The 24,609-nt window shown below is 61.9% G+C and overlaps 2 protein-coding genes across 2 annotated transcripts; both read left to right on the top strand.

The window, feature by feature from the left end:
* The first annotated feature begins 135 nt into the window (after positions 1 to 135).
* On the top strand, positions 136 to 6,335 carry MRPL2 (mitochondrial ribosomal protein L2). The gene is made up of 7 exons (XM_001508420.5): positions 136 to 258; positions 1,648 to 1,816; positions 2,007 to 2,148; positions 2,352 to 2,467; positions 2,574 to 2,684; positions 3,745 to 3,818; positions 6,113 to 6,335. The coding sequence occupies exons 1-7, from the start codon at positions 181 to 183 to the stop codon at positions 6,314 to 6,316; spliced, it is 894 nt and encodes a 297-aa protein (XP_001508470.1). The 5' UTR covers positions 136 to 180; the 3' UTR covers positions 6,317 to 6,335.
* A 243-nt stretch (positions 6,336 to 6,578) lies between these two features.
* On the top strand, positions 6,579 to 20,990 carry CUL7 (cullin 7). The gene is made up of 26 exons (XM_029047456.2): positions 6,579 to 6,604; positions 7,923 to 8,521; positions 8,901 to 9,055; positions 9,302 to 9,802; positions 10,956 to 11,100; positions 11,311 to 11,507; positions 11,868 to 12,153; positions 12,327 to 12,573; positions 12,762 to 12,867; positions 13,227 to 13,454; positions 13,963 to 14,053; positions 14,257 to 14,428; positions 14,763 to 14,868; positions 15,097 to 15,192; positions 15,907 to 16,082; positions 16,368 to 16,501; positions 16,942 to 17,121; positions 17,532 to 17,647; positions 17,820 to 18,005; positions 18,537 to 18,697; positions 18,985 to 19,255; positions 19,418 to 19,586; positions 19,715 to 19,863; positions 19,966 to 20,095; positions 20,214 to 20,422; positions 20,616 to 20,990. The coding sequence occupies exons 2-26, from the start codon at positions 7,924 to 7,926 to the stop codon at positions 20,919 to 20,921; spliced, it is 5,115 nt and encodes a 1,704-aa protein (XP_028903289.1). The 5' UTR covers positions 6,579 to 6,604; position 7,923; the 3' UTR covers positions 20,922 to 20,990.
* The last annotated feature ends 3,619 nt before the right edge of the window (positions 20,991 to 24,609 follow it).

The following is a 24,609-nucleotide window of genomic DNA, read 5'->3' as shown; positions in this document are numbered from 1 at the left end:
CGGCACGTGACGGGGATGGGTTTCGGAGGGTCCCCCGGCACGTGACGGGGGATCCGGCTCGGGATTGGCTAATCGGACGGCGCCGGGGAGGGGGGGCCTGTCTACGTCATTGGGAGGCGACGGTGGGTGCGACGTCACCGGCGCGCGCCGAGGCCGGGTGGCCCGTCTGCCCTGTGGCCGATGGCCGTCCGCGCCCTGGCCCGGGCCTGCGGGGTCCTCGGGGCGGCCGCTGCGCCCCGCCTGCCTCCCTCCGCTCAGGTAACTCTGCCCGCACGGGACACCGCCGCCGTGTAGTCCAAGCGCTGAGTCCAGTGCTCTGCGCATAGTGAGCGCTCCATAAATACCCTTGAATGAATGAGTGAATGAATGAATGAGTGAATGAATGAATGAGGCTGGCCCCAGGACCGGCCCGCCCCAACCGACCCATCAGGCGCCTTCCCTGATTTAATAATAATATGGCTGTGTGTTAAGCGCTTACTCTGTGCAGAGCGCTGTTCTGTTCAGCGCTGTTCAGAGGGTTGTCCCTCGGGAGGCTCCCAGTCTTCATCCCCATTTTGCAGATGAGGTCACTGAGGCCCAGTGACTTGCCCACAGTCACCCAGCTGACGGGGGGCGGAGGCGGGATTCGAACCCATGCCTCGGCGCTTCTCCAGCCGTGCTTACCGAGCCCTTAGGGTGTGCACAGCACTGTGCCAAGCGCTTGGGAGAATGCACTCTAACAGAGTTGGGAGGCACGTTCATTCATTCATGCAATAGTATTTATTGAGCGCTTACTATGTGCAGAGCACTGTGCTAAGCGCTTGGAATGGACAGATCGGTAACAGAGACAGTCCCTGCCCTTACAGTCTAATCGGGGGAGACGGAGAGACGAGAACAATAGCAGTAAATAGAATCAAGGAGTTTACAGCCCAGGGGCCGGGGGACGTTTTTGATTTTTTCCCCCTCCCTGGGCATCAGGCCCGGCTTCTCAGGGAGCTGTGCACCTGCGTGCGGGGCAAAGAGGGGCGAGGTGATGTCTCCCCTTTTTGGGGGGGTGGGGCTGAAGACCCCCCCCGCCCATTGTCCTAGAGATCGTGTCACTGTCACGGCCACATCGTCCCGGACGCTAACCGACTAATAATAATCATGTTGGTATTTGTCAAGCGCTTACTATGTGCAGAGCACCGTTCTAAGCGCTGGGGGAGATACAGGGTCATCAGGTGGTCCCATGTGAGGCTCACAGTCAATCCCCATTTTACAGATGAGGTCACTGAGGCAGAGTGAAGTGACTTGCCCACAGTCACCCAGCTGATAAGTGGCGGAGCTGGGATTCGAACTCATGACCTCTGACTCCCAAGCCCAGGCCCTTTCCACTAAGCCACGCTGCTTCTCTACGCTATAAAGGTTGCACCTAGCGTGCCTTGAGTCAGGGAGGCTTCCGTTAGTTCGTACACATAATAATGTTAGTATCTTTTAAGCGCTTACCATGTGCAGAGCACTGTTCTAAGCGCCGGGGTAGACACAGTAATCAAGTTGTCCCACGCGAGGCTCACAGTGTTTATTTGCAAATAAATACCATTGATTCGTAAGCCACTCGGGCGTTCAGTAAACACTGTCAGAGGAATGCAGGAGGGAGGATTTGAGCCTGAGAAGCTGTGCCTTTCCCAGGTGGTGAACGGTGCGGTGCTCCCGCCTCCCCCAGCCGCTACGCTGCTCCCCCGCCGCCTCCTCCTCACCTCCGAGGCCCTCGGTGCCAACTTCGTTTCCTGGAAGACCCGCACCAAGTACACCATCCGGCCGGTGAAGATGAGGAAATCCGGAGGCCGGGACCATACAGGTGAGAGGGACGAGGCAGGGAAGGAGGAGAAGAGGAGGCGGAAGGACACTGGCAGGAAACTTCCAAGGAAGAGAAAGTGAAACCAAAGTGGTAGGGTCTAACCACTCCCGGGCAACTAGGAGAAGACCCCGGGGACGTGCATTTTCCCGCTAGAGGTGACCTAAGCCGTCTTCCCCACCACCGCTGACAGGCCGCATCTCCGTCCACGGCATCGGTGGGGGCCACAAGCAGCGTTACCGAATGATCGATTTCCTGCGGCTACGGCCCGAGGCCGGTAACTCTCCCGGGGCCTTTGAGGAGAAGGTCTTCTCAGTCCGCTACGATCCCTGCAGGCAAGTAGCAGCGTGTGTGTCGAGGGGGGGGTGTTGAGGAAACTGAGGCTGTCGGGGGTGGCGGGCGGGGAAGGACGGGAACACTGCTTAAGAGCCAAAGGAGGCCGGACCGAGGGCTGACGGAAAGATCTGCAACTATCTGGGAGGTGACGTCAAGATCCAAGTTGGGGTCCGGGGCCCAGACTTGCCTACCGTCCCAGCAGGTCAGCAAATATCGCCTTGGTGGCTGGAGGCAATTGGAAACGCTGGATCATCGCCACAGAAAACATGCAGGAAGGAGACATAATCCAGACCTCAAACAAAATTGGCCGCATGGCAGGTGAAGGGGGGGGGGGGGGCAGAGGCGTGGGACAGGGATGGTCAGCCTGGAAGAACGGGCAAAAAAGAGGCCCGAGTCCCGGGACTAACGAAATTATGTTTTGTAGTGGCCGCCCGGGAGGGCGACGCACATCCCCTGGGGGCTTTGCCCATCGGGACGCTGATCCACAACCTGGAGAGCGAGCCCGGCCGCGGAGCCCAGTACATCCGGGCCGCAGGTACCCGGGGCCCGGGACGGCGGCGGGAGTGGGGCTCGGACATTGTGGGCAGGGATCCGGGAGTCAAGAGCCAAGCGGACAGAGTGAGGATTGTTACCTCTCCCGTCGGCGTGCTTTTCTCGATCGACGGTATTTGTTGAGTGCTTATGCTGTGCAGAGCACCGAAGTAAGCGCTCGGGAGAATACAGAACAACAGAATTAGCAGACGTGTTCCCTACCCGTAATGAGCTAATGTCTTCGTAGTAGCTGTCACTGTTACTGTGGGTCAAGCACTGTGCTAAACTCCGGGATAGACTCATATCGGACACAGCGCCTGTCCTACATGGGGCCCACCGTGTAACGGGGAGGGAGAACAGATATTCAAGCAGCTTGGCCTAGTGGACAGAGTACAGCCCTGGGAGCCACAAGGACCTGGGTTCTAATCCCTCCTCCACCACTCATCTGCCGTGTGATCTTGGGCGAGTCACTTCTCCGTGCCTCAGTTACCTCATGTATTGCATTACGTTCTTCAAAACCTTCCCTCTTTTTCAAGGCTTCGCGCCAAGTAGGCGAGTAGTACAGGCTGGAGACTGAGATCTTCTCCTGGGACAGTAACCGGAGCGGTATTTACTGAGCACCCACTGGGTGTGGCCCACTTCCTAGGTGCTTGAGAAATACAGACTAAAGACGTGACACGTTCCCTGCCCACTGGGAGCTGACATTCTAACTGGGGAGGCAGACCTATAAACACAACTAATTGGTGAATAAGCACCATCGAGGTTAAAGGGAAAAGAAAGAGCAGGGCAACACTCCTTCCTGCCTTTTATTCCGTGTAAAACAAATGGAGTACATAGTAAGCGCTTAACGAATATCACAATTATTACTACTATTATTATTGTTGACTATGTAAAGTCATATGACCTTAGGAGGGTCAGCTATGAGAGGGCAGGGAGTGGGTTGGGTATTTTTTTCCAACAGGGTGGGCGCTCAGATACCCAACGCTAATAAACCTGAGTAGGACCCAGCCTGCTGCGATTTCCTCCATTCTTCCCCCCCCGACCTCGTCTCCTTTTCTCCCCAGGGACCTGTGGTGTGTTGCTGCGGAAGGTGAACGGCACAGCCATTGTCCAGCTGCCCTCCAAGAGACAGATGCAGGTGGGCGAGGGGGCGGGGACACGCCCCGTACGGGAGGAGAAGGTGGGAGACGGAAGCGGCCCCGGCCAGTGGGCGAGCCCAGGTCTCAGGGCCGTTCCCAGCTGCCCGGCGGAGAGGCGACTGGCGGGATCTGGGTTAGTGCCTTGCCTGGCCAAGGCCCAGTCTGCAAGGCGAGTCCCGAGATGGCAGGACCCGGCCGACAAGCCCCACCCCCTGGGCCTCTGGCCCTTTCCCAGCTGTGCACCATCCTGCAACTGGGGCCGGCCCGACTGGAAGGGGCCCCTCAGGTGTCCCGCAGCCATCGCGGGACTGCCCTGACCCGCTGAGGCCACAACTCCCAGAAGAAACTGTAGAGACAACCGGGCAGGCCAGTGTGCCCCGCCCCAGAAGTGAACCCGGACTTACTTCTGGTTCACCTCGAGTTCTCTCTCGGTCAGCGGGTGGGCTTGAGCTGGGATCTCCAATCTGAGTGAGGGGAGAGAGTAAGAGATTGTGTTCTCTTGAATGAATTCTAGCCCCGCTCCTGGTAGTTGGACCTAAGGCTCTTGACTCACCCCTGACGTGCACCCAGAACCTCCTCAGTCTCCTGCGTCTCCCCTCCTGATAGGTTGCGTGGTGCGGTTCATAGAGCCCAAGGCCCGGGAGTCAGAAGTTCATGGCTTCTCATCCCAGCTCCGCCACTTGTCTTCTGTGTGACCTTGAGCAAATCACTTCACTTCTCTGGGCCTCAGCTGCCGCATCTGTAAAACGGGGATTAAAGACCGTGAGCCCCACGTGGGACGTGGGCCGTGTCCAACCTGACGATGCAGAGAAGCAGCGTGGCTCAGTGGCAAGAGCCCGGGCTTGGGAGTCAGTGGTCGTGGGTTCTAATCCCGGCTCCGCCACCTGTCAGCTGCGTGACTTTGGGCAAGGCACTTCACCTCTCTGTGCCTCGGTTCCCTCATCTATCAAATGGGGATGAAGACTGGGAGCCTCATGTGGGACAATCTGATCACATTGTATCCCCCCCCAGCGCTCAGAACAGTGCTTTGCACATAGTAAGCGCTTAACAAATACCATCATTTTTATTATCTTTATCCCACCCCAGCTCTTATGGTTTAGTGGAAAGAGCCCGGGTTTAAGAGTCGGAGGTCATGGGTTCTAATCCCGGCTCCGCCACCTAGCTGCTGTGTGACTTTGGGCAAATCACTTCACTTCTCGGTACCTCAGTGACCTCATCTGTAAAATGGGGGTTAAGATTGTGAGCCTCACATGGGACAACCCGATCACCCCGTATCTACCCCAGTGCTTAGAACAGTGCTACGCACCTAGTAAGCGCTTAACAAATACCAACATTACTATCACAGTGCCTGGCACCTAGTAAGCCCTTAACAAATGCGACTGTTATTATTTTATTGTCATTCTGGTGCCGTGGCTTAGTGGAACGAGCCCGGGCTTGAGAGTCAGAGGTCGCGGCTTCTAATCCCGGCTTGTCAGCGGTGTGGCGTTGGGCGAGCCGCTTCGCTTCTCTGGGCCTCAGTTCCCTCCTCTGCCAAATGGGGATGAGGACTGTGAGCCCCATGGGGGGACAACCTCATTCGTTCATCCATTCAATGATATTTGACTGTAAGCCTGTCAGTGAGCAGGGATTGTCTCTATCTGTTGCCGAATTGTACATTTCAAGCGCTTAGTACAGTGCTCTGCACATAGTAAGTGCTCAATAAATACTATTGAATGAATGAATAGTATTTAGTAAATAGTAATAGTGTTGCCCAACTGTACATTCCAAGCGCTTAGTACAGTGCTCTGCACATAGTAAGTGCTCAATAAATACTGTTGAATGAATAATAGAAGCAGTGTGGCTCAGTGGAAAGAGCCCGGGCTTGGGAGTCAGAGGTCATGGGTTCTACTCCCAGCTCTGCCACTTGCCAGCCGAGTGACTTTGGGCAAGCCACTTCTCTGGACCTCAGTTCCCTCATCTGTAAAATGGGGATTAAAACCTTGAGCCCTACGTGGGACCACCTGATCACCTTGCATCCCCCCAGCGCTTAGAACAGTGCTCTGCACATAGTAAGCGCTTAACAAATACCATCATTATTACTTATCGAGCACGTACTACGTGCAGAGCACCGTAGTCAGCGCTTGGAGTGTCTAATTGGACCCCAGGGGGAGAGCATCCCTGCCAACGACGGGCTGGCGGTCTAAAGGACTATCTGTTACCGATTCCAAGCGCTTAGTGCAGTGCTCTGCACATGATGAGCGCTCAATAAATGCTATTGAATGAATCAAGGCTTTTCCCCCCCCCCCATCTCCAGGTGCTGGAGACGTGCATGGCCACCGTGGGCCGGGTCTCCAACGTGGACCACGACCAGCGCATCATCGGGAAGGCGGGGCGCAACCGGTGGCTGGGCAAGAGGCCCAGCAGCGGGCTGTGGCATCGCAAGGGGGGGTGGGCCGGCCGCAAGATCCGCCCGCTGCCCCCCATGAAGAGCTACGTGAGCCCCACCCCGCCTCAATAAAACCCCAGCGCCCGCCGGCCGCCTTGGCTCTCTCTCACTCGCTCTGCGCATGCGCGCCGCCGCCCCTCGGCGCGTTTTGTCCCCCGCGGGGAGCCGTAGCGCGGACGGGCCGGCACCCCCCCCTCGGCGGGGTTTGTCCCCCGCCGGGAACCGTAGCCCCGGCGGGCCGCGCGAAGGCGCCGCCCTGCGGCGGGGATTGTCCCCCGCCGGGAGCCGTAGCTCTGACCGGCGGCGCGCGCCGTGGGGGGGGGGGGGGCGCGCGCGGAGGAGGAGGCGGCGGCCGGCGAGGTAACGAGGGCCGACAGGGGCCATTTCTCACCGCGGGCGGGAGGGCGAAGGGCGGCGGGCCGGGCCCTGCCCCACCCGCTTCTTCTAGGGCCCTTATTTTGGAGATCAAACAGCCGAGGCACAGGGGAGCGCAGCGACTCGCACAAGGTCTCGCCCTGTGGAGGCGGACCAGGGGTTCTAACCCCACCCCCCGAGACTTCCCCGCCGGCTGACCTCGGACCAGCCATTTTCCTAATAATAAGGCTGGCATGGGTGAAGCGCTTACGCTGTGCACAGCCCTGGGCTAAGGGCGGGATTTGTTAAGCGCTTACTACGTGCAGAGCCCTGGGCTAAGCGCTGAGGGGAGATCCAGGGGCCTCAGGTGGGCCCCCCGTGAGGCGCACAGTCAATCCCCATTTTACAGATGAGGTCACTGAGGCACAGAGAAGAAGAACAAATTATGGCGTTCGTTAAGCGCTTCCTCTGTGCAGAGCACTGTTCTAAGCGCTGGGGGAGATCCAGGGGCATCAGGTGGTCCCCCGTGAGGCGCGCAGTCAATCCCCATTTTACAGATGAGGTCACTGAGGCACAGAGAATAATAAATTATGGTATCTGTTAAGCGCTTACTATGTGCAGAGCGCTGTTCTAAGCGCTGGGGGAGATACCGGGTCATCAGGTGGTCCCCCGTGAGGCTCACAGTCAATCCCCATTTTCCAGATGAGGTCACTGAGGCACAGAGAATAATAATAATAATGATGGTATTTGTTAAGCGCTTACTATGTGCAGAGCACTGTTCTAAACTCTGGGGTAGACACAGGGGAATCAGGTTGTCCCACGTGGGGCTCCCGGTCTTGATCCCCATTTTCCAGATGAGGTCACTGAGGCACAGACAAGTGAAGTGACTCACCCACAGTCCCACAGCCGACAAGTGGCAGAGGCGGAATTCGAAGCCATGACCTCTGACTCCGCAGCCCGGGCTCTTTCCACTGAGCCACGCTGCTTCTCTAGACTTTACCCGTCTGGGCCGCAGTTACCTCCCCTGTTAAAAAACAAACAAACGGGGATTAGGAGCGTGAGCCCGGGGTGGGAAGGGACCGGCCCCAACTCCATTAACTGGTGTCTGCCCAGGGTCGGAAGGGAGCTGGGCACATTGTGAGCACTTAGGTACCCCTTAAAAAAGTCTCTTCCCTCCGTGTACCCCCCATTCTTTCCGCCTCCTGCGAGGCCTCGGCCTCCCCGCCCGTCCTCGCCTCGTCCTTTTCCTCCGTGGCCATGCTCGGCTCGAGAGGCTCTTCGTCCTCACCTCGCCCTCCCCTCTTACACCACATCTACCCCGCAGGATGGTGGGGGAGCGTCGCGGCGGGGACCTGCTGGTGCCCCTGGGCCCGCGGCTGCAGGCCCGGCCCGAGGAGATGCTGCGCCAGCGTCCGGGCCCCGACGGGCACCCGGAGTACCTCATCCGCTGGAGCGTGCTGCGGCCCGGAGAGGAGGGGGCGGCCGGGGGCAGGGGTCCCTCGGACGACCCGGTGGAGCACATCCTCATGTGGCTGTCGGCCCTGGAGGTCCGCGCCAGTTGTCCCTCGCTGCTGGGCGAGAGGGCGGCGGACAAAGAGACGCGGCGGGAGCCCGTCGGGGCACCGGGCGTCTTCTCCCGGGACGTCGGACCGGACGAGGCGTCGCTGCGGGAGATGGGGGAGGACGTGCGGGAGCTGGTGCGCAGGGCGGCCCGGCAGCTGGGCCGGAGCGAGGCCAGCCCCGCCGCCTCGCTGCTGCACACCGTCCACGTGCTCAGCGCCTACGCCAGCATCGGGCCTCTGGCCGGCGTCTTCCGCGACACCGGGGCCCTGGACCTGCTCATGACCATGCTGGGCGGGCCCGAGCCCCAGATCCGCCGCAGCGCCGGAAAGATGCTGCGGGCCCTGGCCGCGCACGACGCCGGTGAGGGCCCGGGGTCGTCGAGGGGGACCCGGGGCGGGAACGGCCCGGGAGAGACGGATCGGAGGAGACGGGGACGTCGGCGCCGACGAGGGCGTGGGCGCCGACGGTCCCTCGGACCGTCGGCAGAGGGACGGGGGACGGTGACCTGACGGAGGGAGAGAGAGACACGCGTCAGGGTGGGAGAGGTGGAGTCGGCGGGCGACGGGCGAGAGGCCAGTTAGGTAGGGGACGGGCCGGCTTCGGGGGCCGTGATCCGGGGGGCGGGGAGGTCAGGTAGGGCGCGGGGTCCGCGAGGCGTGGGCCGTGCCGCCGAGCGGCGGCGGGAGGCCGCCGGGGCGGGAGATCAGACGGGGCGGTCAGCGAGCGGCGTGGCTTGCAGGGAGCCGGGCCCACGTGCTCCTGTCGCTGAGTCAGCAGGACGGTATCGAGCAGCACATGGACTTCGACAGCCGCTCCACCCTCCTCGAGCTGTTCGCCGAGACCAAGTCCTTCGAGGAGCACTGCATGGCCTTCGAGGGCATCAGCCTGCCCCAGGTACCCCCGCCGGGGCGTCGGAGGAATGGGGGGACGGTGGCTGAAGACTTTGGAGTCAGAGTCCTAGAGAAGGGGGCCGTGGAGGCAAGGCCTCACCTTGGCCTCGGGACTGGGCCCTACGATCACCTCGGGGGGCTTGAAAGGAAGGAGTAGCTGAACCAGCTCATGGATGGAGAGCTCAAGCTGGAGACGTGGGGACCAGGGGGTGGGCTGATCTTGGCGTGCATTTGTGTGTGTCGGTCACAGATCCCCGGGAAGCAGCTCTTCTCCCTGGTGAAACGGTATCTCTGCGTCACATCTCTCTTGGACCAGCTGAGCGGCAGCCTGGAGTTCGCGGGTGAGGACCGGGCCTCCCCCTGCAAGGCCGCCGGCGGGAAGCAGAGCCGGACGGAGCGAGAGCTGGAGTTCGGCCTGGCCTTGGGCAGCCTGATCTTGGAGCTGGTCCGGGGCATGGGCTGGGACCGGGGCCCGGGCCTCCGGGGCGCCCGCCCGCCGGCCCGGCCGGCCCGCTCCATCTTCCTGGCCCCCGGCCCCGCCCTGCCCCTTCCGCCCCCCTGGCCCTGCAGGAGGCAGGGCCAGGCCTTCCGGTCGCCGTCCGACTTTTCGAGCCGCAGCGGCTACGCGGAGTACGTGCAGGAGACCCTGCAGCCCGGCATGCGGGTGCGGATGGTGGAGGATTACGAGGAGATCGGAGCCGGGGACGAGGGCGAGTTCCAGCAGAGCAACACCGGCATGCCTCCCGTGCAGGTCGCTGGGGGCCGTGGAGGAGTCGGGACGGAAGCCTCGGGGTTGCCGTCGGGCGGGTTGGGGGAGTCGGGGGGCCGGGGGCACGGCGACGATGGATTGTCCCAAAGCGGGTCGGGCGAGAGGGAGGGGTGGCGTGCCTCTGGAGGTTCCCTCCGTGCAGGCTGGGGGAGAGAGCCGGGCATCGGGGGGTGCCGAGAGCTGGGGAGTGAGCAGTGAAGCAGCAACGGAGGTGTGGTCCTGAGCAAGAAGCAGCGTGGCCTAGTGGAAAGAGCACGGGCCGGAGAACCCGAAGGACCTGGGTTCTAATCCTGACTCCACCACTTGTCCGCCGTGTGAACTGGGGCCAGTCACTTCACCTCATCTACAGAATGGGGATTGAGGCCGTGAGCCCTGTTTGGCACAGGGACTGTGTCCAACCTGATTAAACTGTACCTACCCCAGCGCTTAGTACAGAGTAAGCACTTAGCACATACCAGAAAAGTCCGTCATTGGTACTTATTGAGCGTTTACTGAGTGCAAAGCACTGTACTGAGCCGCTGGAGAGAGGGCAATATAACAATAAACAGACACATTCCCTGCCCACAACAAGCTTGCAGACTAGAGCGGGGAGGCAGATGTGAATATAGATAAATAAATTACAGACAGAGGAGGTTTAGGGGAGGGGAGAGGAGCAAGGCGGCAGGGGTGTAGGAGGGCCTGGGAAAGAGGAGTTTGTGAGGCGAAAGGTACAGGGTCTGAAGTAAAGTTGGGTGGCTGGGGACGGGGGGTTAGAAAAAAAGGGAACAGGGAGACCCGAGGGGGTAAAGGGCGATGGGGGGGAGACAAAAGTCTTGTCGTAGCCCCGGGCAGTGGGGAATTTAGAGGGGTGAACAAGGGAGGGTGAAGAAACAGACATACAGAGATGTCCCCTGGGGAGAAAAAAAGAGAGAAACAAAAAGAAACACACACACCGCTATGGGCAGCTGGGCCGGAAGAGGCAGACCCATCCCTCCCTCCCTCAGACCCTGTCCACCTTGGGCCGTTCGTTCTGAGCTCAGTCTGGTGGGTGGGACTCGGACTGGAGAAGCTTTGAGCCGGCGGGGTTGGAGGGGGCTGCTACGTTAAAGGCCCGCCCCTCCCCGCCCCCATCCCATTCCCCACCCCTCTCTTCCAGGTGCTGTGGGAGTCGACGGGCCGCACGTATTGGGTGCACTGGCACATGCTGGAGATCCTGGGCCCGGGCGACACGGGCAAAGACAAAGTGCCAGCCTTTGCGGAACAGAGCCTGGCGGCCGGTGCGAGCCGGGCTCTGAATATAGGTGAGGACGTGGCAGGGTCGGTGGGAACGAGGCCCGGGGTCCAAGTTCAGGAGGGGAGTTGAAGGCGGGCCGGGAGGCCGTGGGGCCGCGCCAAGGGAGAGAAGGTTCCCGGCGGGGGGATCCCTGAGTTTAGGACCCCGTCGGCGTGGGGCCTCTCTCTCTCTCCCTCTCCCCCACCTCTCGGTCGAGCCTAACGTCCTGTGCCCGCAGGGTCCTCCCCCTGGCACTGGAAGCCCCCAGGGAGCCTGTACTCCGTGCCCTACCTGCAGCCCAGCGCCCCGGGCAGCGCGGAGTCCCGGGTCCTCAGCCGGGCCGAATGGTGGGAGATCCTGTTCTTCATCAAGAAGCTGGCCGGGCCCGAGCAGGAGTCTCTCCTCCAACCCGTCCGGGAGGGACCGAGCAAGGAGGTGTGAGCCGGGGTGGTCAGGGTGGGGAGGGTCAGGCTGGGGGGCCGGATGAGGATTTCCCTTCCCGGAAGAGAACAAGGAGGGATAGGGTGCCTTTACCCCACTCCCCTGCACCGCGGGCCTCCCGAGCCCCTCCTATTCCCCGTTCCGGACCCTCGCCCTCGGTCAATGGGCCGACGGCCCTTTCCGAGCACGTACTGTTGACGGAGCACTCTCCCCTCAGCCCCCTTGACGCTCTCCTCCCCGCCGAGCCCCAAGGGGTCAGTAGTCCCCCCAGTCCAGCCCCCACCCCGTCGGCCTCCCCCCGACCTCCTCAGTTCCTGACCCTGTGGCCCTTTCCCTCCCCTGCTGTCGACCCAGGCCCCGGAGGAGAAGGCCCTGGCAGAGCTCTCGGTGCCTGTTGCGTTGGCTCAGAGGCTGGTGCTGAGGCTGAGCAGGCAGTGCCAGGGCGGCACCCGCAGCGACCTGCTCTGCTCCCACATCTACAGCAAGTACGGGCCCCGGGCCCACCCGAAGGAGGGGGAGCCGCCGGGCCCGGCCCCCGCGGACCCGCTCGTCGACGTCGCCGCCCCTGAGGCCCCGCCCCCCGCCACCCCCCAGCTCCCCGAGGTCACGGCCCTCCCGCCAGGGGAGGCCCAGGCTAACAGTAAGTCGGGCCTGGAGGGGAAAGCGGGAGTCAGGAAGAAATCTCAGGGCCTTTTGCCGCTCTGGGGCTCGGAGAAACCTGGAAATGAGGTCTGGAGTTGAGGGGGTAGGGCTGGGGGAGAACCCGTGGTGCCCAGGGTCATGACTCTCCCTGTTTGTGTGTGTGGGCCACAGCGCTGGAGCCGCCCCCGGGGCCACCGGGCGAGGTGCCCAAGTCGTTGCAGAGCCCGGCCCCAGACTCGGGTCCTTCCCAGGATCGGCTCCAGGAGCCGGGGCTCAGCGAGGGCAACGTGAGCCCAGACGACTGGGACGTGGAGGCTCTCCTGCAGCAGCTGCAGCAGCAGCCCGAGCATTTCCTGCTGCTGGCCCGCAGCCTGGAGATGCTGGGGCCCAGGAAGGCCACCCAGCTGCGGGGCCTGAGGTGAGCCGGGGCGCTGAGGTGGAGTACCTAACTCTGGGGGCTGAGAGGAGAGGGAGAGGGGGGTGGGAGGTGACCCTTGAGGGAAAGGGTGACTCTGGGGCAGGCTCGAAGAGGTGGGTGCCAGCTGTGACACAGAAAATCACGGAGGCCCGGCTGAGCCCCCAATCCCGGCTTCCTCCTCTCCCCAGGATGCTGACCAAGCTGTTGGAGGGGTCGGGAGCCGAGGCCCTCCCGTGGCACGAGGCTGCGGGGTCGTGTCTCACCTGCATGAATGCCTCCGGTGCCGACAGCGAGGTACGGGCCGGGGACGCTGAGGGAGTGGGCGTGAGAGCCGGGAGAACCACCCCCAGTTGAGGGTCGGCCTCGGGTGGGACTCTGGACCTGGAGGGGAGGGAAGCAGATCACCTGGCAGTGGATGGCATCACCTCTCAGGCTCAAGCGTTAAAGTCTCTCTTGTTCTCCCTCTGCCCTCCATTTCCGTTTGTCCTCTTCCCCCTCTTCCTCTCCCCATCTCCACTTTCTCCTCTACCCATTGCGTGCCCTCCCGGCCCCGTCTCTCCCGATCTGGGTCACTCTCCCTCGCTCCCCGCCTCATCCGCCTGCCCCCCCCACACCCTGTGGCCTCGGTTCCGGCGGGGGATCGCCGTCCACAGGTGGTCCAGGAGGCCGTTCGCTTCCTGCACCGCCTGGCTTCGTCCAACAAGGACTGTGCCGTGGTGCTGTGCCGCCTGGGGGCCCGCGAGGCCCTCACCAAGGCCCTGGCCCAGTCCAGCTCCCAGCTGCTGCTGGGGCCCGAGCTGCGGAAGCTGCTGGACCACTGCCAGAAGCAGGCCAGTCTCTACGGCAACTTGACCACCAGCATCCTGGCGGGCTGCATCCAGGTGTGAGGCGGGAGGGCGGGGGACGGAATCGGGGGGAGGGGACGGGGAGGGCGGCGGGGTGTTGGGGCCCGGGCCCAGGAAGATGTGTTGAGCAAAATGATCAATGGTATTTATTGAGCACTTACCATGTGCAGAGCACTGTATTAAGCGCTTGGGAAAGCACAGTACAACAGAATTAGCAGGCCCATAACGAGGGGGAGGACTCTGGGTGCATTCTGCCGGCCCTGCGGACCAAAGATTCTAGGTCAGCCGTGGCTCCCCCCTCCCCCCTTCCTCTTCCCCGGCCCAGTCCTGCAACATCCAGAGGTCCAGGGGGCAGAGACCCTTCCCCGGTAACCGTGTGCGGGCCCGGGACCCGTCGTGCCTCCCCCGGTTCCCGTCAGTGCCGTCCTCTCCCTCCGGGGTCTCCATCGTCGCCCCAACCCCTCCCGCCCGCCCCCGGCCCCGCCCGGCCCGATCTTCCTTCCCCTTGGGCTCCCTGAGGCTTCTCTCTCCCCGTTCCCCGCAGCTGGTGCTGGGGCAGATAGAGGAGCACAGACGGACTCAACAGCCCATCAACATCCCCTTCCTGGATGTCTTCCTCAGGCACCTCTGCCAGGGTCAGTGCCCTCCCCGGCTCCCCCGCTGCCCGGGGTCCAGAGCCCATTTCTCTTCCCCCCCGCCCCGCCCGAGTCCCTTTTGTGTCCCCTTCCCCTCCCGGACCCCTCTCTCCTCCCCACGACCCCGAGCTGGTGGTCACCGGCCCCTCTTTCTCAAGGTTTTCCTCCCCTCTCCTCCCCTTCCACCCCCGCGGGCTCCCCAGGCTCCAGCGAGGAAGTGCGGGAGGACAGATGCTGGGAGAAGGTGGAGGTGTCGTCCAACACGCACCGGGCCAGCAAGCTGACCGACCGCAACCCCAAGACCTACTGGGAGTCCAACGGCAGCACCGGCTCCCACCACATCACCCTCCACGTGCGTCGCGGCGTCCTGATCAGGTGTGGGCAGGGCCAGGATGAGGGGACGCGGGAGTCGGCCGGGGCGGGTCCTTGGACGGGCTGTAGGGCCATCTTAAAAGAACAGTGATATAATGATAATCAAAGGAATGAGGCTTTTATACTGTATACCAAGTACCACGCTAAGCACTGGGGTAGATGCAAGATAATCATTTGGCCATTCTCTTCAGAGTTTGGGGAGAGCACTGGAGGTTCTCCAGGGTTCAACTCGAGGGAATGGACCTAGGGGGTCCAGAGGAGGTGGGGAGATGGTCTACGCAGAGAGGGGCGGTCCACGCCCTGAGCTCTGACGGGTCCTTTCCGTCTCTGCCCCCAGGCAGCTGACCATGCTGGTGTCCAGTGAGGACTCAAGCTACATGCCAGCCCGGGTGGTGGTTCTGGGTGGAGACAGCATAAGCTCTGTCAACACTGAGCTCAACTCGGTGAGCCCACCAGAGCATCTTCTCATCCCTCACCTGGCCCCCCTCCCCCGTCCCCCCGCCCCCCGGCTCCATCCCTCCATCTCGGTGCCTGCAGCGGAAGGGTGAGGTGGTGGGGGGCCTAGGTTTAGGAGCCGGAAAGTATCCTCTGAGCTCGGAGCACTTCCCTAAGACCACCCCTCCGGTCACCCTTTTCCCCTCCCACACCCCTCACCCCACCCCTCTGCCCAGGTCAACATCACGTCCAGCGCCAGCCGGGTGCTCCTGCTGGAGAATCTGACCTGCTTCTGGCCCATCATCCAGATCAGGATCAAGCGCTGCCAGCAGGTATGGGGCCGGGGGCCGCGGGCGGGGGACCCCGGCTGGGGAGGGGTCCCCCCCAAGAAAAGCCCGCTGGTGGGAAGCCTGGAGACGCCTGCAAAGGGCAACACCACCTGGACCGCCCGCCACCCCCCCTCATCCCCAACTCCTGGGAGCCCCTCCGAGGGTGCCCGGCCACAGGGCCGGCTGGCCCGGCTCTGGAAACGTACTGGGAAGCCCTCGGCGTCCAGGCCGCAGTGGGCAGAGCGTTCGGGGAACAAAACCGGTTCTACTTCCTGCAGCCACTCACAACCAGGAGATCTGTCCTCCGGCTCGTCCCCCGCGGCCACAGATTTGGTCCAGATGAGACCAAGTGGCTGCGAGCCCACTGGGATTCTCCCGGGCTCCCGACGGGCTCCTGTCAGCAGCGGTAGCCAAAGCGGGGTGGAAAGCTCAAGGCGGGGAGGGGTTGCTGGCGAACTGGTCCGGGGAGCTGGTTGTGCGGGGCGAGAGCCCGTCATTCATCCCTTGCCATCCTGCCCTGTCCGTCTTCTCGCCGTGGCAGCACCGGGAAAGGGGTGGAGTGAGGGACGGGCTGGGCCCCAACTGACTCCGAGCAACCTTGGTGCCGTTCCGCCCTGGCGCGGGGGAGGGGCAGGTCTGTGAGGCCGGGCGCGACGGACCACTCGTGCAGGGCCCGGGGCGGGGCACAGGTGATGGCCCCCCACCTCCCCGTTGCAGGGCGGCATCGACACCCGCGTGCGGGGGCTGGAGGTTTTGGGCCCCAAGCCGACGCTGTGGCCGTTGTTCCGGGAGCAGCTCTGCCGCCGCTCGCGGCTCTTCTACGCGGTGCGGGCTCAGGCCTGGAGCCGCGACATCGCCCAGGACCGCACCCGCCTGCTGCGGCTCTTCCCCAGGTCTGGGGCGGGGGGAGGCCGTAGGCGGGAGTCGAGGTGGTGGGAAGAGGGGAGCCCGGAACCGGGTAACTCTTGACGGGAGCCTGGGCGGAATCCGGGGCGGGCGGCCGGGTGTGTGCTTGAGTCGGTGTCTGGCTGTGGCCCGAGGGATTCTGGGACGCCAGAACTGTGGCCCCGGGTCCAGGGGTGTGACTGTTGGAGGAGGGCAGAGGGCCTGGAGGGCCATGGTGGAGCCAGGCAGAGGGTGAGGAGTCTCGGTTAGGTTCCTTGTTCCCCTCTCCTCAGGCTGAACAGGGCTCTGGGCCACGAGCAGGCCTTTGCCGACCGCTTCCTCCCCGACGAAGAGGCTGGCCTGGCGCTGGGCAGGACCTGCTGGGAGGCGCTGATCACTCCTCTGGTGCACAGCATCACCAGCCCCGGTAACGGTCCCCGGCAATCCTCCCGCACCCAGCCCCCGGCATCCTCACCTGGCAGTTAACCCAGCAACACTCCTCGCTGTACTTCTGCAGTCCCCCCCCCCACTTCTCCAGTCGTGAAACGACCCCGATTCCCTCTTCCCCGTAACTGTCCTGCTCCCGGCTTGTTCTCCCCCTCAGCCTCCCGTCCTCCCATCGTCCGTCATCTCACCTCTCCTCTGAGACCACTCAGGTCAGAGCAGTCTCTCAAGTCCTTTGCCTGGGTGGGTAGTTGCTCGCTGTCCTGGACAGACCCTGAGCCTGAACCGATAGCTACATTGCTTACCGTCCTGCATCCCTGTATTTTCCCAAGCGCCTAGTAAAGTGACCGATTGGGGGATAAAGGCTAGAGGAGAAAGCTCGGGCCTAGCCTCACCTGATTTCTTCTCCTCTTCCCCTCCCAGATGCGAGTGGGCTGAGCCCCCTGGCCTGGCTGCTGGATCAGTACCTGGAGCACAGAGCGGGGACCCGGCCGCCCGAGAACCACTCGGCCACCTTCACCTTGCAGGTGCGGCGCCTCAGCCACCTTCTCGTGCATATGGAAAGTTCCTCCACTCTCCCCAGCGAGCTGTCTTCTGGGTCCGGTGAGTCCGGTCTGAGCGGTTGGTGACGGCGGGGCCCGGGTGGACGACTGAGCTGTCGGGGGCCGTGGCCCCTGAAAGACCGTGACTCTCCTCACCTTCAAAGGCTAAATGAAGGCCCACCTCCTCCAAGACGCCTTCCCTGACTCAACCCTCCTTTCCTCTTCTCCCACACCCGTCTACGCCACCCTGACTTTATCCATCCCCCGTCCCAACCCCCCGGCACTTAGGTACATATCTGTAATTGTATTTATAGTAGCGTCTGTCTCCCCCTCTAGACTGTAAGCTTGTGTGGGCAGGGAATGCGTCTACCAACTCTGTTATATCGTATTCTCCTAAGCACTTAGTACCGGGGGCTGGTGAGGAGGGCTGTGTGAGATGCCTTACCCCCCTCTCTCTGTCCCCGCTTTCAGCCTCTGCAGTCAGCAGCAAGGTGAGGCAGAACCCGGAGCCAGGGCCCCAGCCGGGAGTCCAGGAGGGCAGCCTGAGGGCCATCACCCAGTGCTGGAGCGGGGTGGTGCAGGCCCAGGTAGCAAGGACAGGGGAGGGAGGGTGGGAGGGAGGAAGGAAGGGGAGGGGAGACGCGGAGTCGGGGGATTCCAGCCGGACGGACGCCTGAGCCCGGAAGGGGTGACGGGTTCTGGGGATGGAGGTCTGGGAGTCTCCGGGCCTCAGCCTGGCTTGCCCTCTCCCCACCCCAGGTGAAGCAGTTTCTGGCTGCCGCCGGGCAGGCCCCAGACTTCGTCCCTCGATATTGTGAACTCTACCGACGTCTGCAGACGGCCGGGGCGGAGCTGTTCGGGGCCTGCCAGGCGGGCTTCGTGCCGGCCCTGCGCCGGGGCTTCTCCGCCGCCCTGCAGCAGCTCCCTTTCCTCACCGCCTCCCACGTGAGACTCCCACTTTCCCCCGACTCTCTCTCGACCTCTTTGCCCATTTCTTCTGCCCCGCCATCTTCCCGCTCACTCTCCCCTCACTAAGTCTACCTAACCACTCCCCTCCAGTCCCCCCCGCCAGCTTTCTCAGATCCTTTCCACCCAATTTCCCCACTTTTGTTTTCCTGCTCACTCACCCCCAGTCTTCCCCTCCCTACTACTGTTGGTGAATCTTCCCCCCACCTCCTGATGTTCTTCTTTCCTCATCTCCATCAGCTTTCTCCCCGTTACCCTCACTCTTGGCATTACCACTTCAGCACACCTTCCTCATTTCTGCCTTCTCTTCTCCTCCCGCCCCCCGGCCCCTTTTCCTGCTCTCCGGCAGGCCTTATCCTCCCACCGGCTGCCCACTCTAGATGTCTGTCTCGGCCCTGGGATTCTGCCTGCTTTGCCTCCCCGCCCCAAGCAGCCGTGCTCCTCGGGGTTCCCGCGTACCGTATCTCTGCGTCCTGTCCTGAGCCGGCCCCGGGCCTTCTCTTCCCCCAGGTGTGTGAACAGTTTGCCCGCTACATCGACCGGCAAATCCTAGCAAGCCGGGCCGGCGGGGCCGCGGGGATGGAGTCGCTGGAGCAGCTGCAGCAGAGCCTGGAGTCCTTCCTGGTCCTGTCCGGCCTGGAGCTGGCCACCTCCTTCGAGCATTTCTACCGGTGAAGAGTTGATGGGGAAGGGAGGAGCGGGCAGGGGAGGGGCAGAGCATGAGGGTAGAAGGGTTAGAGAATGGAAAAGAGGGAGACCGAGAGAGGTGGTCAGAAGGAAGAGGAGGCTGGGGCCACAGGTTGAGGAAAGGGTGAACTCAGAGCTCCTCTGGGTTGGAGGAGGGAAGGGGGAGGTCAGAGTCAGGACGTAGGGGAGGCCGGGGTGGGCCTGGGCGCCGGCTGTTGCGGGAGAGAGGGCGGCCGGACTGAGGGGCCAGGGCGTCCGCCTCGTGTTGCAGGTACTACCTGGGGGAGCGTCTCCTGGGCCCCGGGCCCTGCTGGCTGGAAGAGGCCGTGCTGGACCAGATCGGGCTCTGCTTCCCCAACCGCCTCCCGCAGCAGATGCTGAGCGGCCTGAGGGCCGCCGCCGAGCTGCAGCGCCACTTCCGCCTCTTCCGGCTGCAGCTGTTTGACCGGCGTCTCCTGGAGCGGGGCCAGGAGGAGGGGGACGAGGCCGACGGAGACGATGACGGGGAGGAGCGGGGGCCGGAGGCCGGGTCCCCGGGGAAGGTGAGAGGGCCGGGGATGGCGGGCTGGCACTCGCGGGAAGAGCTGAAGTGGGGAGGCTGGCGGAGCAAGAGAGGTGCAGGGGGCGAGGCGGGTGGGACGGCGTATCGAAAAAGGCTGAGCCTCACTGGGAGACCAAAACCCCTGAGGTCGCTGTGTCTGCAGCCCGCGGAAGAAGAGGAAGAGGAAGACCTCCCCCCAGAGGTGTCCGTGCTGGCCCTGCCGTCCCATTGCTGGCCCGTCTCCCCCTTCTGCTTCCTGCAGGACCCCAGCAAGCGCTTCCCCCCGGCCCTCAGCGGCTGCCTTGGCTGCTTCTCTGAGTTCTACAGCCACAGTGAGAGGGGGTGGGGAGAAGGGGGCAGGATAAGCTGGGGGTGGGGAGGGGATGGGGGTGTGTTAAGGGAGCGGTGCTGTCCTTCTCTCCCCGTCACACTCCCTACCCCGTCTGCCTCTCTGGCCCAGGTCAGAGTCGGCCGGGCCCGGAGTCCGGGCCCCGGCGACGGCTGCAGTGGACGTGGCTGGGCTGGGCCGAGCTGGTGTTCGGGGCCCAGCAGAGGCTGCTGGTGTCCACCCTGCAGATGTGGATCCTGCTGCACTTCAATGAGGCCCAGGTGACCGCCCCCGCTCCCTCCCTCCTCACCTCACTGCTGCCGCTCCTTTCCCCGGTCCCTTCTTCTTCCCCTCCCCTTACTCCTGCTCCTCTGGCCCCCCAGGAGGTGACGGTGGAGAACCTGCTGCAGAGCTCGGGCCTCGCTCTGGAGCTGCTGACCCAGGCCCTGGGCCCTCTCACCAGCAGCCCCGGCCCCCTAACCCTTCACGAGGCCCAGGGCCTCCCCCCTGGGGGTAAGGAACTGGGGCGGGCGGGGGGACGGGCGGACCGACGGGGAAAGGGAGAGGCCGTCTCAGACTGGCGTGGGCCGAGTGAGTGAGCGAGCTGGGTGTGTCTATGTGTGTATTCTAGGTGTACTGAGGTTGCGGGAGGAGGCAGCAGAGGGTGTGAGGCCTCGGGGCCCCCCTCTGCGGCTGCTGCCCCCCAGGACGTACCTGAACGTGGAGGAGGGCGAGGGCCGAGCCCTGGAGAAGAAGAGGAACCTGCTGAACTGCCTTCTCGTCCGCATCCTCAAGGCCCGGGGGGAGGACGGGCTGCATATCGACTGTCTTGTGTGCATGGTGAGGAGGGGCGAGGCGGAGAAGGGGACCGTGGCCGGGGGCCGCCCTCTGACCAGCTCATCAGCCCGGGGTTTGAGGGAGGAGCCGGAGCCCCAACAGGGGAAGAGGGACGGGCCCGGCGGGGGCGTGGAGAGGCGGAAGGGGACCGCGGGCACGGCCGACGACGGTAACGCCGTGTCTTTCTGCCCCGGAGGTGCTGGAGGCTTGGAAGAAGGAGAGAGAGGGCAGGCGGGGCCGGGGCTGCGGCAGCGCGGACGTCCTCTCCTGCATCCTCCACCTCCTGGCCGAGGGCTACGTGAGGCGGCGGGAGGAGCAGCCCCAGATCCTGGCCTACGCCGCCCCCGAGCCCGCCGGGCCACCTTTCCCACCCACCCCCACCCCAACCGCCCCGGCCCCGGCCCCTCTCCCCGCCTTCCACACCGTGGAGATCCGAACGGAGGCTCCCGGGCCCCCCCACGCTGCCCCCACCGCTACTCCAACCTTCTCCACCTTCCGATAGTACGCGGGGAGGGAGGGGACAGGCAGGTGGGGGTTTTCTACTGAAATAAAACTCGGAGCATCTATTGTAGCGGGTCTCTGTTGCTTTGGGGTTTCAGGGAACCGGATGGAATTGGGTGGATTTCGAAGGAACGGTTGGGTCTTTTTTGAACCGAAAAAGGAGAGAGGAGTGGAATGAAGGTGACAGTTTTTTTCTTTCATAAGCCCTTACTAGCTGCTGCCCTGTTTCTAAGCGCTGGCTGGGGCAGATTCTAGCTAATCCAGCCCATAGATTTGTTTCACGTGGGCCACGGGCCCACATGAGCCTCCGTCTTAATCCCCATTTTACAGGTGAGCTAACCGAGCCATAGAAGTTAAGCGACTTGCCCAAGGTCACCCAGCGGACAAGCTCAGAGCTGGGATTAGACTCCGGGTCCCTCCGACTCCCAGGCCCCTGCCCTATCCATTAGGCCGTGCTGCTTCTCAGTCTTGCCCAAGAGATGAGAGGGCAAGCGGGGGCTGGAATGGAGGGAGTGGGATGGTGAGAAATATATATATATGTGTGCGTGTGTGTGAAATTCATTTGTAGGTTCATGTGTGACTGAAAAGGTCAGGGTGAAACTTAGACCGTCCCTTGTTATGCTCACAGGCCTGTTGTTTTTTTTTTCTGGCAAGACATCTAGGTAAAGGTGACCCGGAGGCAGGAGGAAATGCAAAATTGCAGAAGAGAGAGATCAGGGCAGTGAGGGTAGATCGAGGAGGAAGACGTGGGTGTGGCTGAGTCTCCAAGGGAGTGACTGTAGATGGAGAAGAGAAGGGAATCTAGAACAGAACCTTGAGGGACACCCACGCTTAGAAGGTGGGGGGCAGAGGAAGTCAGCGAAACCCCGCTTCAAATTTGGGACTGTGGCCCATCTGATTAAATATCGTTTCTACCCCAGCATTTAGCACAGTGCCCGATGCATACTAAGTGCTTAAGAATGTAATCATATCAAATGAATAAATAATTTTAAAAAGCATCAGGCAAAGATAGAGAACGAGGAGAGAACGGTGTCAGTAAAACCAAGTTTAGGTAGGGTTCCCAAGGGAAGGCAGAGGTCCGCACTGTCGAAGGCGGCGGAGAGATCAAGGAGGATTATGACAGAACACGGTCTCTTAGAGTTAGAAAGAAAACGGACTTTGGTGAGTTTGGAGAGAACAGTTTCAACGGCTGCTGGCAGACTCTGACAATCTTCCAAAGAATTTGTTGGCCATCTTGATTAGATTTTCCCCCCCCCTTCCTTGTCTATCTTTGGGCAGCGTGCAGCCTAGGTAACAGTTTGTTGACTGCATTTAGTCGGGTTGCCAATTTAGATTTTTTTTTCTATTGTGAGGTAGGTCAGGGGCCGGCTAAACACAGCCAGAATACCGGTACATTGAAACAAACCCATGCTGGAGCATTCTAGTGATGTAACATATTAAATTGAAGCAACATATTATTATTATACCTAGACTGAGTATCATGAGGGACGGGAACTGCGTCTAACCTGATAACCTTGCATCTACCCCAGTGCTTGGCACATAATAAGCACTTAAATACCATAATAATCACATATTATTTAAGCACTTACTAGGTGTCAATTACGGGTCCTAAGTGCTTACTGGGGTATATAGGCGTTATTTAGGTTGGACCCAGTCCCTGTCCAACAAGGGGTTCACAGGCTGTGTAGGCGGGAAAACAGACACTGAATTTTACAGATGAGGTAACTGAGGCACAGAGAAGTCAAGCGAGTTGCCCCAAGTCACAGAGCAGGCAAAGGGCAGAGCTGGAATTAGAACCCAGGCCCTCTGGCTTCCAGGCCGGGGTTCTTTCCACTAGACCACACTATCATTAAGGCTACAAATTAGAGCTACAAATAGGAAACAGAATATAATTCCTTTATGCTTTCTTATAGGCTTGAAACCTGCTGGGTCACTTCCCCCTTAGCATTAGAGCTACAAATAGAAAACACAATATAATTCCCTTACGCTTCCTTATAGGCTTGAAACCTGCTGGGTCACTTCCCCCCTCCCCTCCCAGTTTAGATGACCTCAAGACCAGAAGTGTGGGCTCAAGAAATCAGCTCCAAAAGGTCAGCCTGCGGAGTAGCAGCAGGTTAGATTATTTTAGTAAAGCGCTAAATTTAAACCTCCAAGACGTTGGACATGAAGCCAACCCCGGTTACAGATGGAGGAGTAAAGGTCTCGGAGCGGCCTCAGGGAAAGGAGAACCGGTCTATCAATGTGGGATTCCGGCTGCGGAACGCTTTTCCAATCAGCCTGATCGACGTTGGTATTAATTGGGTGATTTGTTAAGCACTTGCCATGTGCCAGGCACTGTACTAAGCACTAGGGTGGATACAAACGCAGGGGTTTAGAGACCGTCCCTGTCCCACGTGGGGCTCGCAGTTTTAAAATTTCTAGATGAGGAAACTGCGGCCCAGAGAAGTGGCTTACCCAAGGCCACCCGGCAGACGAGGGGCAGAGCCCTTGTGCTTTACCCAACTAGGCCCAGGTGAGGCTGTGAGCCCGTCGTTGAGCAGGGATGGTCTCTCTCTGTTGCCGAATTGTCCATTCCAGCCGCTTAGTCCAGTGCTGCGCACACGGCAAGTGCTCAGTACGATTGAATGACATGGTGGCGCAGTGGCCAGAGCCCGGGCTTGGGAGTCAGAGGTCATGGGTTCGAATCCCGACTCTGCCACTTGTCAGCTGGGTGACTGTGGGCGAGTCACTTCACTTCTCGGTGCCTCAGTGACCTCGTCTGTCAAATGGGGATTAACTATGCGCCTCACGTGGGACAACCCCATTACCCTGTACCTCCCCAGCGCTTAAAACAGTGGTCTGCACATAGTAAGCGCTTAACGAATCCCAACATTATTATTATTATTATTATTAATGAAGGAATGAGGGCCGCCGTTAAGCCTCGCGGGCGGAAGGGTCCGGCCGCGACGCTTCGGAGAGGAGCCGGCAGGGGGCGCGCTGGGAGCGGCGGTGGGAGCGCGCATGCGCAAGAAGCCCGGCCGCGCCCCCGAGGCCGCGCGCCCCCGCGGCTCTGGGTCCCTGGACCTGCCACCTTTCATTCATTCATTCATTCAATAGTATTTATTGCGCGCTTCCTATGTGCAGAGCACTGTACTAAGCGCTTGGAATGAACAAGTCGGCAACAGCTGTGACCTGTGACCTGCTGGCCGTGCAGGCCGAGCTGTGGGAGCCCGGGCCCGACGCCCTCACCTTCTGCTACACGTTGCTGCTGCCGCCTTGGCCGAGCTGAGGCTGCGGGGCCCGCGGCCCTGCCCCAACGCCTGCTGCTCAACCCCCCGCTCGGCCTGCTCACCGGCCTCCTCCGGGCCAAGCAGCTCCTCCTCGTCCGCCACACGTGCCTGTCCGCCGTCCCTCCGGCCGAGAACCTGCTGGTGTTGGCCCTCAGGCTCTGCGGGCTCCTAAAATGCCGCCCGCCCAACGGCCCCGCCGCCGCCGTCACTCCGACTGGCCTCCGGCCCGAGCGCCCATCTCCTCCGGCCTTGGCTCGTGCCGCCGTTGCCCATCCTCACCCCCAGACCGGGGGGGGCCTGGGCCGCACACACTGACTGGCCCCCGGGGCCCTGGGGCCGGCCCCCAGCCGAGGGCTCCGCGGTCCTCGCCGGTCCCCCTCCGTCCCGCGCTTCCCAAGACGGGATAAACGACGGACCGAG

The sequence above is a fragment of the Ornithorhynchus anatinus genome, chromosome 19, assembly GCF_004115215.2.
Source record: "Ornithorhynchus anatinus isolate Pmale09 chromosome 19, mOrnAna1.pri.v4, whole genome shotgun sequence".
Taxonomy (NCBI): domain Eukaryota; kingdom Metazoa; phylum Chordata; class Mammalia; order Monotremata; family Ornithorhynchidae; genus Ornithorhynchus; species Ornithorhynchus anatinus.
This window is presented reverse-complemented; position numbering and strand designations above follow the sequence as displayed.

Excerpts from the sequence above, each read along its gene's own strand:
- CUL7 (XM_029047456.2), top strand. The coding sequence starts at position 7,924 with ATGGTGGGGGAGCGTCGCGGCGGGGACCTGCTGGTGCCCCTGGGCCCG. Across the intron at positions 12,154-12,326 it reads AGGGGAGGCCCAGGCTAACA|CGCTGGAGCCGCCCCCGGGG; the intron begins GTAAGTCGGGCC and ends TGTGGGCCACAG. Across the intron at positions 12,574-12,761 it reads ACCCAGCTGCGGGGCCTGAG|GATGCTGACCAAGCTGTTGG; the intron begins GTGAGCCGGGGC and ends TCCTCTCCCCAG.
- MRPL2 (XM_001508420.5), top strand. The coding sequence starts at position 181 with ATGGCCGTCCGCGCCCTGGCCCGGGCCTGCGGGGTCCTCGGGGCGGCC. Across the intron at positions 2,149-2,351 it reads GTCCGCTACGATCCCTGCAG|GTCAGCAAATATCGCCTTGG; the intron begins GCAAGTAGCAGC and ends CCGTCCCAGCAG. Across the intron at positions 3,819-6,112 it reads CCTCCAAGAGACAGATGCAG|GTGCTGGAGACGTGCATGGC; the intron begins GTGGGCGAGGGG and ends CCCCATCTCCAG.